The 16,128-nt window shown below is 25.3% G+C and overlaps 1 protein-coding gene across 1 annotated transcript in view; it reads right to left on the bottom strand.

The window, feature by feature from the left end:
• Positions 1–16,128, bottom strand: part of LOC132929609 (head-specific guanylate cyclase) — a 237,184-nt gene that overhangs the window by 155,992 nt on the left and 65,064 nt on the right. The window contains exon 4 of the mRNA XM_060995082.1: positions 913–992. Coding sequence (XP_060851065.1) covers positions 913–992 — 80 coding nt within the window. The remainder of the gene's footprint in view (positions 1–912; positions 993–16,128) is intronic.

Below are 16,128 nucleotides of genomic sequence, written 5' to 3' on the forward strand. Positions count from 1 at the left end.
CCCCTAACCAAAACTTTAAATACTTATAATTCATAAACTACTTGTCCTAATTTAGATTTTTATGTATCGAATTACTAAGAAAAATATTTTGCTTCAGAATATGAATTTAAAAATGAATGTTTTCATTCTCATTTGAAAAAATAAAAATTAAAATGATAAAATAAATAATTTTTAAAAATTTTTTATTTTATTTCGATTGTAAATTAATAAAAATAAATTTTCAATAACATTAATACATTTTAAGATAATGAGTGTTGTTTGATTAAAAAATCGAGTTAGAATCTAATCATCAATTTTTATTTTTTGATAAGAAAAAAACTTTTTAATCTTAATGCCGAAAGCTATCAATTTAAGGATTATTTAAATGAACATATTATCAACTGACTAAGCCATTTATTGTTATGGAATAGTGCCAGAGCAATAAAATACGATTTTGGGCTCGCTACAAACCACTTCTAAACAGCTTTTCTCGTGTTAACCTACGTAAGTTTTTAGTATAGAATACTTTATAAAACGTGGATATTATATTACTTTTGTAATATACCTATAATTAGACAAACAATATTTTATATAGATTTAAATTAATATTTGCTATTATTCAATTACCATAACCTCCTAAGCAAAATAATTTAAAGGTTTACGTACACCATTCAAATTGTATAAAATATCAAGTAATATATATTATTACATAATTTTGTATAGTAAAACATTAGAGTACCATAGAATTATATTGAATTAACTATTCAAATAAAATTTTAATATTTGGCTGATACAAACTTATATTTTTTTACGATTGTAGTATAAGTTATATTTATTACTTTATGTGTCTTTTAATATGAGTTTATTACTAATAAATTTTATATAATATTCTTAATAATAATATAACTATAGGTATATTCATATTTTACTTACCAAATACGATTTGTGCAGAATCATACAAAATATCCAATAACTTAATACCACCACTTGAATAGTCTTGTGGTAGCTCGTCCCTGTAAAAAAAGTTAGTAATAATAATTAATTATTTATTGTTACTCAATTATTATAAATATAATAAGTATATATTTTGCTCATTGTTATGTTTAATTGTAGTGATTTTATTTTTTTGTATACAAACATTATAAAAATAAGCTTATTATTATTTTTATGTCGTTATGAAAAATTCCTTGTACAAATCATATTGTTCAAACGTTATATATTTTGGTTACATAGATTTTTTTAAATAAATAAGGTATACTGATATATCTTATTGCAGATATTACTGGAGAAGATTAATCTTAAATTAATCAAATTTTAAACTGATAATTTATTTTAATTATATTAGTTTCGTAACATATTTTAGCTACTGAAAAATTTTTAATCGAATATTATTTTGATTGTTTATAACGATTCAATAATTTACCTAGCATAGTATTTTAATGTTTGTGTGTTTATATGTAAATGTTAATTATAATTTTATATAGCTTAAAATTAATATAAAATTTAAAAATGTCGTATAAGTTTTAAAAAATAATTCTCAATTACTTTGGCCCATTTTTGACAATCTATTCTTTAGCTGTTTATTGTGCTACGGAAACAACCTTTTGCAATAAATTCGATGTAAATATATATATTTATTTTTTACCCTCCAGATCAAGATAAACATATAACGGATGTTATTGAAATTTCTAGGTGGTACTGTAGTACACTACGCACAATATTCTTCAGAAGAAATGGCGGATAAACAAGAAGGAGAACAACACGCTCATCAATCAGTGTCAAAGGCTCGTTGGTTCTTTTATCTCTTGTCTTTCTCTATATCTTTCTAGTCGTCTACCCTTGTTTTCTCCATTCTCTAAAATTTCCCACACATATTAAGTTTCTCTAAGACGTCCACACAGTTAAAAGTGTAGCAGCGTCATAAATGCAATTAATATGAATGATGTTTTCTCTGTTTGTTTTTGTTTTTTGTTAAGTGTAATTTATTTGAGTTTTACGAGTTTTTTCCTTGCCTTTTCTTTGAATACTTTTTTCCTGGTTTTAATTTAACGGTAATTAATCATGTCTAAAGTGTGCACTGCAATGTTTTCGTATATACAAAACATGTCACCAGGCTTTATAAAACATTAAGGTAAATTCGATCATGGAAAATGTATAACAGAGATAATAAAATATATATATATTATTATATTAATATAAATAAGCAATATACATGTAAAATGCACACGATAAGATGGTGTCTATTAACAAATTTCAATCTATACTATCATCTCATAAGTATGTCACAAATAATTATTGTAAGTCATCAATCGTCCGCAAAGTTAAACTTGCAGTACTCAGTTCCAATATATCATGAACAAACGTATAAATCTACAACGATCAATATTTGTGTCTAGTTATATTTTAGGATTGAGCCAAAAAACCAACTAAGTAATATTATAATATAGAATTGTTTAAAAATATGATAACACGTCTAAAAACGAATATAGTAATAAAACTTTCCATTTTCGTTGGATTTAAATCCAACAAATAATAATATTTATGCAAAATAAACTTTAAAATGGATATAAAATATATTATTTAATTTTCTAAAATACATTTTAGAAATTCAATCTAATATGTAGGTGCTAGACCTTGAAGTCTAAAAATAATAATTGAACAAGGAATTGAGTTATACCAACGAATAAAATGCCTATAGAAAAAAATATGTTTTAAAATTACACAGACAAAATCCCAAAGGAATAGTATACGTGTAGGTATATAAAAGGTTTTAAGAAATAACTAAATAATAACAATGAAAACTCTTCTATTTTCTATATATATATTTTTTTTTTTTTGAACCTAATTGAATAGTAAGTAATATTGTGGATCAGAAACAAAAGATAATTATGATGAAACTTATAAATAAGTTGATCTATAGCATAGGAGCGCGGTATATTATTGTGTATGTAATTTTACTAAATTTGTAGGATTGTAGGACAATATAAATTCTTTATAAGTAGTACGTAATAAAGAATTTAAGATTCCAAGCGTAGGAGTGACGGCACTACCTATTGGTTTTAAAATTAATGTACATTCTTTTTACGATTAATACTTATTGCCTTTCTGTGTGTAAAACAGATCAACAACTTTCATCCGCCTCACAACATATTGTTTTACTATAGACACCTTATTTTAAAATATTTCCAAATAGTTTATAAGAAATTCACAATAAAAGGAAACAAAAATGGTTTTTTCTATTGATTTTTTTTATTTTCTTCTCTAGCAATTTCAAAATGCAAATGTTGATACATTTTTAACAACATTTCGATCATTTTATTATTATTATTTTTTGTGGCGTAGTTTAACGGTAGGTTGAAATTTATTTTAATGTAATATAATATTATATTATAATAGTTATATTCTTTTGTTGTGTATAAAGTAGTGTCAAGAAAATATATTTATACTATGTATTTGTTCTAAACTTAATATTTTGAAGAAATATTTCTATTTAAAATCTAATTTAATATCAAAAAATATTATATTCATCAAAATTGGTTACAACAATGAAACAGGTAAACTGGTCGTTAAAAATGATTCTTAGAATGAATCAATAAAAGGAAAAATGTGTGGATTAAAATTAAAATTATACAATGAACAAAATCTTAATTTGAATAACTATCTAAATGTATCAAATATTTTTTAGTTTTATATATATGTTGCATGCATTATGATTAAAATAAACAGAATACAGGTACTGTTCAAATATGGTATTAAATATTTCAATGACGTTAATATTGCATATAAAATAAATAAGGAAATACATTGCAATGAAAAATATGAAATACTATAATTTGGTATTTTTTTAAATTAAAATTCTCAGTATGTAAATTTACAAAATACCCTACACATCAATCAACTATTCTATCATTGTATTATTTTAAAATATTATACTGATCATTATTTGTAAAGGAAATAGTAATTTATTTTTATTTTTATCTCACTGAATTCATTAGATATATACCTTGAATTGACTTAAATTGTGTACATATTGTTTACTATTTTAATAACCATCAATGTGGAAGACTTCACAAATATAAAATTATGATACATTAATGCATTCTAATATATGTACAGTAAATATATTAAAATGTATTTAAAAAATAATATTGTTGTTTATTTTAGTAGGCAGTAATACGCACCTATATTTTTAAAATCATAAATAATAGCAGTCTAACCGAAAAGTTAAAACTAAAATTAATAACGGTAAAAAAATAAATGTAATAAATTAGGTGCCTACTTAATAATATTATTTAAAATAAAAATATGTTTTGGGGTTATTTAAATAAAACCTTGTAAATCTATCTGCCGATTACTATAGTTTTACCTGAACCTTTTTTTTCTTATTATGAATATTGTTGAAAGATTTGAACCAAATAAAATATTATAATAACTAACAATAGTTAAACAACTAATCGTTGTAAACAAATAAACCCAATTTATAGGATACATAGCCGTGTAATGCAAATATATTCATGTGTAGGTACATTATTATCGTACAGGTCACAATGTGACCGCTGGCTATAAAATAGCTTTTACATAATGGCCAACTATATTATGTGTATACTTTTATTTTATAAATTTCCAAACAAAAAATTAAATGACTTAAATACATAATATTATTTAAATTATATTTATAAAAAAAAAATATATATTAAAAATATAATTTGCAAATATCACAGGTTTAGAGCTCAGAGTTCGTTTTTTTCTTTTTACATTAGTTATAGCAATAATTATAGCAACCTAACCTTTTTTTTCATCTAAAATCACGGTTCTTCTCATTTTGTTTTATGTTTTTATTTTTTTTTAGACTTTCAGGTGAAAATCTTCATGGATAATTGAACGGGGTTTAGTTTAGGTAAAGATTTATTATTACTTTCTCCAACGTTAATATGCGTAGAGTACTAATTAGAAAGAGGTAGTGGAGGGTATTTTTTTTATAATGACGAGGGATGAAAAAATGATTGTCGTTTTAATCTTAAAATTATTAAAGGTCTACAGTAGTCAACAGCAAAAAAAAATTACTAACAAAAAACCAGTTTTTAAAAACGTAACTTAAAGTTACATTATAATGGCAAAAAAAAATATTAAGGTTTTTAAACGATACGTTTATAAAATATTTTAAATTATAATATAATACTTAAAGGTTAATAAATTTCGTAAACATTAATATTATATATCTACAACAAATTGGTTTTAAGATTTTAAATTTACAAAACTAATTTATTTTTTATTAAGAAAAATACACAATACATTTAATCATAATAAGACGTATATAATATTAACTATAAAATATTACTACCGTAATTACAAGTACGTGGCCGTGGTGTTTCATTGGATACCATATTATTTATTACTATTATATATTAAAAAGTATAAATCAATTGTTTCAAACGAAATAATTTGTCCAGCTCAGCAATCAATTATTTACGATATATTATAATATAATATTAAAAGATTATTGTTACGATTGAAAAAGCGAACTACAATTTTATAATTGGCAAAAGTAAATTGAATACAATATAAATTTTAGTTAGTTATATTTATTTTATAAAAACTCTGAATCGATCTGTCCGGAGAATAATTATTTATATTGCAATATTTAATGATTTAAATTTGGTCGTCAATTAAATCGAATTTCATGAACATTAATTTATAATAATACATAGGTATTAATTCATGTGAATAGCAGAGGTTCCGTGCCGAACGATTATGCGTTGCTCTAATATTCTAACGAAGATTTTATCTTTCGGCTACTAATCTAACCGATGAGCTATGACAACTTTAACTGTATGTATCAGCATTATAGGTTAGCTTTGATATATTATAAACGAAATAAAAATATAAATTCAGGTTGTATTACTCATGTAATTTTTTAACTGCGTATAAACTATACAATGTATAGTTAACAAATAAGATCAGTTATTATTGTTATTAAACATGAGTAATATATCCTGAATATATATTTTTATCTCGTTTATAATATAACAAAGTTAATCTATAATGTTGACACAGACAGTAAAGTTACAGTCGCCGTTGCACATCGGTGAGATTAGTAGCCGAAAGATAAAATTGATCTGGTGCTAATAATTTAAACGGGTTTTACAATAATTTGCATGATGTATTTTATTTATTTGTTGTAGTAGTTAAATTAAATTTATTAGATAATATTATATATATATATATATTATATATATTATGATTAACAAGGATAGAATATATTCCCCAAACAACAGGTGTCTATATTTGAATTTATGGTGGGTACAATATACCAACTAAAAGCCCGTTTTATTGTCATGTAAACAGGATATAGTTATCAATTATTATTGTTATCATTATTATTTCACAATTTATAGGATCATTTATAATTCAAATTAATTTAGTAGGCTTAGTAAATAAATATATCAACGATATATTATTTTTATGTTACATAATTCAATCTATTTAACTTGTATGTATCACAACCACTGATTTAGGAACATTAAACAAATACAAAATAATTATATTGTTCTGATATAGGTTTATTTAAATTTTTATAGAAGTGTAGAGCTCTAAATTTTATACATTTCGATGATAGTAATTATATTTTCATAGTAAATAAAAATTCATAATATTGTGTATAGACATAAATTTAATATACACAATTTGGGTATTAAAAATTTTATTGAACGATAACCTTTGGAGCAAACTACTTTAGAAGCTCATTTGTTTTCCATATACACCTAAAATTCAGGAAAACAATTTATTCAAAAAGAAAAAAAATATAATACTTATTCAAATGAAATACTTAGATAAGTATGGGAATTTAAATGGAAAAAAACAAGATAAAAGTATTAAAAAGTAATTTTACAAATAAGATAGTTGTGATAGTACCTATACTTCACAGTAAAAATTCAATGAAAAATTAAGTTTTAAGGTTAGGGTTAAGGTTAAATGAAATAAAATAGAAAAATGGCAACTATCAATTATATATCAATCGATAATATGATATTATTTTTCAACAAAGCTTGGTTTAACATTGTACGGATACCTATATTGGGATCTATTTATTTACAAGGTGTTGAATGTTTTTTTTAATATTTTTTTCTAAGTAAATTTTACTTTAAATCAAATAAAACGGTATTTACAAGAATTCAAAATATAAATATCCTGAAATCGTGATATCAAAGAAGAGAGCACAAAGTAGCTGCCACTTGAAGTATACGTCACAAATACAAATTCACGGAAAAACGTACTCATTCAGTAAATATTCTTAAAGGATAATAATATCAGGATAAATATAGAGCCTCAGAGTTTTTAGAGTATCGACTTTTTTATGTTCTATATAAATTTGTATTTTCTTTTCTTTATCCATAAAAGTTTTTTTGCCATAGCAATATATGTTTTTTACATCTTTATTTGCGAATCACACTTATTGGTAATGTAAACCTTTAAAATAAAATACTTTTTAAATTTCTAACATTCCTTGGAAGCCGTTATCATTGCATAATATTTCTTGAGTCGGTCAACTGGTACGCTCTTTTGATATAGTTAAAAAAAATAAGCATACACGTTTTCTAAGAAAAGAAAAAGAAACGATAACGTCAATAACTAATAATGATACTTTGATAAAGAAATAATAATGACAAACCGGCACGTTTGAAAAATTATTTTTGGTTTTATTCGATCAGCATTCAGCACACCACGGGTGCTAGTATATAGTTGGTTAATAACACTAATAACATTATCATAAATGTAATAGTCGGGGATAGCCGACGTTGTGTTTTGCGTTTGTATTCACCACCTAATCTGTTTCGGACACAACCACCCTAGGGAATAATTAGATGCCAAATTTACGTTAGGTACAACGTATATAAAAATTATATATAGGTACACGTTCACCTAATAGTTTTATTGATTATTTTAATTATTATTTTTTTTTAACGTACCTATATTGTATAAAAACCAACATATTAACGGTAATATTGAGCCGCACACATCATACGGGATAATAGAAATAACAGTAAATACTTGTCTTATTGTCGGCGTGGTTTTCGTTCAATTTATTCTGTTCACCAAAGCTGTTCGATATCATATTGTCACAATTTTAGCTCACCACGATGCCGTATCGTATCGAACGACAAAATAAATAATTATAATTTTCTACATAGTTGCAATGAATGTATACGGATAAAATCGTCTTGACGTCTGATATATTAGCGACAATATTCTACAGACTAGTTATAGTCTGATAATTACCCACCAACCTTACTATTATAGCTATATTATGCTTAAAAATAAATAAAAATAAGTTTTAAGTCCTATTTATGTATATATATATTTTATAATTAAAATCGCCATTTTTGTGATACTTTTTTTTAAGGAAAGACAGTGAGTAACAATAAACGCACCTTATTTTTTATCTACTCCGGAAGCCAAATTTCCTCGATTCTTGAATACCTGAGCCCTTGCAGCCATCGATCGGTAGTTGTAAACCAACATTAATATTATAGACGTGTGTCACAAACGCGCCTCATATTTCTGTTGACGTTTCGTCGAGTACCGCTTCAGAGTGTAAACTATTATGTATGTAATATTTCGGTAGCCGTTAATTAATAATTTGTGGCAATGACTGATGACCTTTTGGTGGTGTTCACACACACAAAAAAAAGGTGGAAATGTCGAGGAATTTGCACACATATTTAGAAGTTATAAATTACAGGTAGTATCGGTTTTGATGATAATGGACATCGTCTGGATAATGTCGAGTTAACACAAACAATCTGGAGAACGTAAATGAAAATATTACTTATTTAATTGTTTGAGATTAAAATATAGGTTTTTATTTTGTGAACCCCAGTAGCGAGTAGACCTGAAAATGGTAGTGTCTTGTATTCATATACGTTTATTTTAACGAAATATATGTTAATATATTTTTTACGATCAGAGCAAAATCATTATATTATATCCATGGTTAATATTTGTATTAGTTAAGTTTGGGACAACCCGTCGTAAAAATGTCTAATTACGCCCCAGATGTATTGTAAAAAATATAAGTAGCTAATAGCATGTTAATTTATTATGCGTCAAACAAGTATAGGTATACACATAAAACATCCTGATGTATCGATAACATAATAGAGTGAGAGAAAAATTTTGTTCTACAATTTATGTTGTCGGATCGATAACGATAATAATTAAGAGGAAGACAAATACATTAGACAATAATATATGACTGAATAGATCTTTCAGAAATTTTAAAACTGTAATCTATTGAGCATCATATTTTTTTTTCTTAACACTATAATTTTAGCAAAATGCGGTTGTGAAATAAATAATAATAATAAATTACAATATACTTTTTAAGGTTTCCTAGCTTATAAATATAAAATATGCACGATTTAGCTACTGGACCATTTGTCCGTCATGCCCTTATAAAATCCGTTACCATGGATACCAAAGTGATTGTATTAAGCGTAATATAATAATATAAAAACATATATAATGACTATAACTATTTTGTATTCACAGTAAATTTTAATATATTAAAAAAAAAAAACAATAATTTACAATTTTAATGATATTACGACAACATGATAACGAAGTTTCAAAATTTATAAAATTATGTCATAATCAATTATCATATTAGAATATGATTTTTCATGCCACAAAATAAAATAATAAGTGTGAAGTATGCGTTTTATTAAATTGAATACAACCTAAAATAACGTACGAGTTTTTATTCAATAAAAAAGTATATATTTAATACATACCTAAACAAACTTCGGAAATATATTATATTATTATTACGATTATAGTACATATGCACATTAGTTAAAATTGTACTAATGGGTGTTTTACTTGAATATAATTAAATTAAGTAATATATAATAATACAATTTATTTTTATAGAATATTATTTTTTCGAAGCTCGAGACCCCTACTATAATATAACATACATAATTTATTTTTAAAAAATGCCGAATACCAATTCATTGTTTAAAAGTATGTTATCGATTTACAACAATCATCGCGACCATCAAATGTTTTGAGAGAAAGCTGCATTACTATTTGATGTCTAAACAATGTTAAATTAATCTCACATTATCTGCGTAGGATCGTATTGTGATTATTATCTGTATTTCGGGGGCGTTTGCATATACGCGTCTAAAATACAATAATATGTTTAACAGGTATGACGCGCGTTTGCGGCAGAAATCGTTTGAACAGCAACGAAAATTTATCATTTGCTCGCAATAATATATAATATTTCTTGCTGCACTATAGTACATTTATATTTGTATAGAATACCGAGCTTAAAGCACGGAGGCTATTCGAGGGTCACTGAAACCTTTTGACGTTGAGCGTGTCCTCGTACGTGCGGTTAACGCTTGGTCTCGCCGGTCAACGCTGTCGAGTCGATTCCAAACGATAATAATAATGATAATTCATGTCGTTTTTTTTACTTTGACCATGGTAAGAGGGGGGATCGCGAACGACAAAACAATAACTTTATATACTCTCCAATTTTATTATCACGACAACCTAATATCGTTTTTAAAAACGACTCTTGCCTAAGTAGATTAATTTGATTTCAATAGCCGACACAGTTTTCATCCTATGCTTGCTTTATATCGTCAAAGTCACAGTATAATTTTTCTATAATACAATATACCTAGTCTTTAACGACAGATAATCCGAATTTTTAAGAATACGATAAATTTTAATTGAATAATTTTATATTTTGCTTAGTTCAACGAATACTAGTATAAAAATTAATTTAATTCAATTGAAATCAATTGACGTAGCTGTTCAATTACAATACTATAATATAGCTAATATGATATATATTGCGTCTCTATGTATTTATAGCTAGAATGAGCTACATAAAAACAAACTAAATTTTTACGTTTTATCGTATTGTTTCTGTAATAGTATTAAATTATGCTGTAAGTCTAGTAATTATAGATCCTATTGAAGCTATACAAAAATGATAAAAGTGCTGACGAATTTCAAATAGATGCTGATGAGTGAATAGTAATAATCATATATAAGAGATTCATAATTTATTTTATGTACCTATATTGGAAAATGGAATCATGGAAATACTTGTATACATTCGGGCAAAGTATAAAAGTTGTTATGGAGTATAAAACTGAAGATCATTATTGGATGAATACAATAAAAAAAAAAAAACGATAAAATGTGGATAGACCAATTTTGTATACTCTATGCATTAACAGAAAATTAACGTACATTGTTTTTAAACAATCAATAAATTTATTGTCACTTTAACTCATTTAAATGTTAAATATTACAGAAATATAACAATAATTGAATCATATTCCTCACTAAACTCATATTTTTCGCCACTCATACGCCAACCTGCAAAAGAATATGCTAAGAAACCAAAGAAATGGATATGACATTTTCCATCAACAGAATAATCATGTTGGGCTGTGTTTAATAATAAAATGAAACGATTTAAAATAGATAAATATTTCTAGAGATGAAAAGTTAGGTCTACACACCAACGCAATTACTAAACAATTTCTAAAAAACTTTTAAGATATTAGGCGCCTAGAATGCTTAAAGCCATATTATAATTTTTTTAAGTAACTTAGGCTAAGGATAAATTTAAACTTGACTATTTTTTCTCTAAGAAATTTAGGTAAAAAAAAAAAACAAAAGTTAAAATAAAACGGCACTGGGAAAAATATTCAAGGGACAATGATAAAACAATTTAAAATTGTTTTAGATGATAGTCCTAAAGGTTCCAAAAAATGTAGCCAAAAATATTTGTACTTATATTTCTCTAGAATATTACTACTTGACTATGTTGATCTAATGAACTAACAGCATAAGAAAAATGTTTTTTTCCTTATCCGATGTAAGACTCAAACTCTTAAAATAAAATGCATAGATATATACTAAATTATATAATGTTGTATTACATGCCAATTACACACCACGTTCATTTAGTTATTATATACGTTTTCACTTGTTTTATTATTATTATTAAATACTGCGATATGGGTATTATATATTGGTTATGTAGTAATTACATATTATTACGTGTAAATTTTTTGCTCTAGACTTTTAAAATCGTATTATCTATAAGAGAATGAGTGTGAAGCCTAAAACGAGCAAACGACCAAAATTCACGACTTCAATTAGTTGTGAAAATGTGATAAATTAGAACTTAACTTCTAAGCCGGCAGGAAAGATATATATATTATATACCACCAACGCCAACATTTTATTTATTCTGGAGGCTTAAAATTAAACTTCAAATAATGACTTAAACTGGGTCTGCAATAATCATAATTAAACTATCTAAAACTTTACAATACAAATAAACACAAAGTATTTAAATCCCAACAATAATATTAATTTTTAACGAATTAAAATAATATAGTAACAAAACAGTCAATTATTTTTAAAACTTTTAAACTGTTTTGTTCGTGAAAAAATAATGACACAATGATTTTGAAAACGATGTTTTTTCACCAAACAAATAATATACACAAATCATAATACGATACGTAATAACAATAACAAAAATTGTTTAGTAAGTAATGGGATAGGTGAATAACGATATACAACTATAATACATCTTTTGTATACTATTAATACTAATATTATGGTATTGATTATTCAATAAAGTATCTATAGTAATATAATATGTAAATTAAAATCATTGTTAAATCACAAGCTTTATGCACGTAATAATGAGCGCACTTTGTTTTGTCACGAACGGTATCATAATATTGTGCCTGTTCGACTAAAAGCATTCGCATGCGTCTCTATTATAGAAACTGGCAATAAATAATAATTATTTGCTTGCTTTGTCTCGTTATCGTGCAACACTTAAGTTGCGCGTAGAAGCTTTCGAAAAGGCTATGCGACGGCTGAAAGCATTTAGATAATTAATACCAAAACGTCAATATTCTTTATCATTAAAACCGTCCAAGCAAAATACATACAAATGATTCATAGTCGTAACAGATTACCAATACGGTATTTATATCTTTGTAGTGAAAAGATGTTCCCCGTGTAACGACCGTTATAATTACTGTCAATGCGTGTTCGCATACACATGTTTTATGCCCAAAGGTTCTAGAAACGTGATGAATCAAAACAATAAATAACAATGCGATTTCCAAGGGAAAGCGGATTATTTTTCTTAAATAAAATTTCAACTCGACTGCATGGGTGGATTTTATAAGCAGTTTCCATTCCCCCGGGATGTTTTGTCAAAGGCTTCCAAGGCACATCATCAACCTGCAGTCACCCTTCCGTTTCGATTCCAGTGTTTTAACATCACATTTCCATTGGTTTTTATTTTTTTTATAATCCATTTGAAGTCATCTAAATTCAAAAATCCGGATGTTTATGTCTGAAAGATGTGCTCTTAAAGTTCATATATTTTCAAGCACTTTCTCTTAAATCACTTTTTAACCTTATCCTAGAAGCTTCCTAAAAATACAAATGTCAAGTAAATATTTTACAGTGCTTTGCATTTATGGGATAGAACTATTTTGCATTCAGTATTCACGCAGTATTATTATTCTGGTAAATCCAAGACATGGAAATGTCAAAACCATTTTTACATATTAATATGTCATGCTCATATTTGATGTTCTGTGTGATTTATTTCACCTATTAATAAATGCGATTAAGTAGTAGTTAATGTGCATTGATTACTTTTAATAAAAACATATTTTAACTTTTCATTTTTTATTTTATAATATCATAGTTAAAACCTTGTTTTTAAAATTATCAATTGCAATTATATTTGTCGATAAGAATGGATTATATACATAAACATTTAATTAGGCATATCAAAAATAATTAAAATTTAAAATAAACAATGTCAAAAATAATAAAATAATAATACTTAAAACACGATATTATACATTAATAATTCACCTAATAAATTATAAATTGTATGTCAAATAAGTGATAAATTTTTTAAATTTTTTTCAAACAGGAATGCATATCATGGTGTAAAATAAAATATTAAAATGAATTAATATTTAACATTTTTGGATTTAATTATATTTTTATATTCAACTTTATGAAAAATATATACTTTATAAAATAAATAAAATTGTTATTATAGATAAATTCAAATTAATTGAATTGTAATCATTAAACAACGAAACAAAAAAAAAAAAATTATTATTCCAATGAATAATGATAATCAACATATTTTAAAATATATAAAATATGGAGCACTGGTATTTATACGTCTATACTAAACGGCACAGTTTAGTAGTTAAGAATGTTAAGATATTTATTAATATTTGATAATAAATTTAATAATAGTTTACAGTGTACCACTGTGTTTAGATGGTTAATAATGAAAATATTTAAAATACAGAATATTAAATGTGAAAAGGAAATAGAAAATATTGAATTTTAAATAAATACTAAAAATAACTAAAATATTACTTAATTAATTCGGATGTAAATTATAAAATATAATATATAATTATCGATAAATTCAACAAATCCAACAGTCCTTATCACCAAAGCTTTCAAAAATCGTGATTATTTTCCCGAAAATTACGGTTCACTACGTTATCACCACGTATTTTAAACTTGTAAAATCGCTTTAAAACTACTTCAATATGATGGAAAAACTCGTTCGATGATTGTTATATGCACAACGCATATATTTCGGGAAAGCCGACAAAATACATAAGCGATTTCGGATCCTTGTCAACAGTCCACGTTTTGCACTTGACGATTACACTTTTAATTTTCTATCTTGAAAATTTGAAGTTAATAAAAAAACAATCATAAATAATTGAATTGTTCTATAGTTGAAAAAGATGCAATAGTAATTTTACTTTTTTATTAAATGTAAGTAATAATTATACAAAAATCTACATTCAATAATAATATGAAAATATTATTGTTTTATTATTACTATTTGTTATCGAATAAGTACATATCTCATAACAATTATGGTATTGAGGACATTTTAGCTACTCCATTTCCCTTAGTTGTAGTAGTAAACATTTATATTTGACCAGCTGGTTGTTTTTATTCACTAATCAATACTTTATACGACAGTTTTCCGAAGTATGTACGACGATGACATATCACTGATGACTGAATTCATATAAGATTACCAGCCCCACCGGTAGACGGGTAACAATGATTATTAGAACGAACGAATATATCAGTATTTGTTGAAATGACTGCAAAGACAGTACCAAAGAAAAACAATTATAAGAAAAAGAAGAATAAATAATATTTGGAAAATTTTAGTTATTATAACGTGTCCGCGTCTAGTTCTACAGCAAGTTTGAAGTTCCCATGTAATATTAATGATTAAAAGCATTATAGTTTTATTAGTAATAGAAATTTGAAATGTCAACTTGACATGGTTATATCTATACCATATATTTATATATATAAATATACGATTATAATAATATATATTTTGTACATCAATATCAAAACTACGAATGAAATAACATTTCTATAATTTTTATTTTTTAGATTATAATTAATTAATTAATGTGAATGGGGAACATTTTTGTTCGATTAAAATTACAAAAACGCACTTAAAATTGTTTTTTATATCATTGATTTAACATCAGTAACCTAGCGTGTCCTTAACAAGATCGTCCGTTTCTGATTCCAATGATTTTGATGCATCCAATTGTGTGGGATGTAATGGTTATTAGTAGTATCCAATAATTAACTTAACTACTATACCTCTATTTGTTAATCTATGGTAAGGTTGTTTAATATAAATATATAATACTAAATATTCATCTCTTGTTAGATATCAGTACGCCTCAAATCGATAAACAAATAAAATTATACTAAATATTAATTAATTTTCTATTGAAAATGTATTAACTAATCTCAATTGACGATCTTACCGTTGTACGGGTAGTTTTACAGTACAAACTATAAATAATTTCCACTGCAATGTTTGGCATGCCTAACCATGTGTAACCTAACCTAACCTTACAGTAGGGTTAATAGTTGGCATTTTAAGTTGGCATTTTACAATATGCTCGTGTTATTAAAAAATATCATGATTTATTTTCCAAAGTTATTGCTGAACGATACATAATGATTTGGCAAAAATATAACTAATCGATC

This window comes from Rhopalosiphum padi, chromosome 4, assembly GCF_020882245.1.
Source record: "Rhopalosiphum padi isolate XX-2018 chromosome 4, ASM2088224v1, whole genome shotgun sequence".
In the NCBI taxonomy this organism is placed as follows: domain Eukaryota; kingdom Metazoa; phylum Arthropoda; class Insecta; order Hemiptera; family Aphididae; genus Rhopalosiphum; species Rhopalosiphum padi.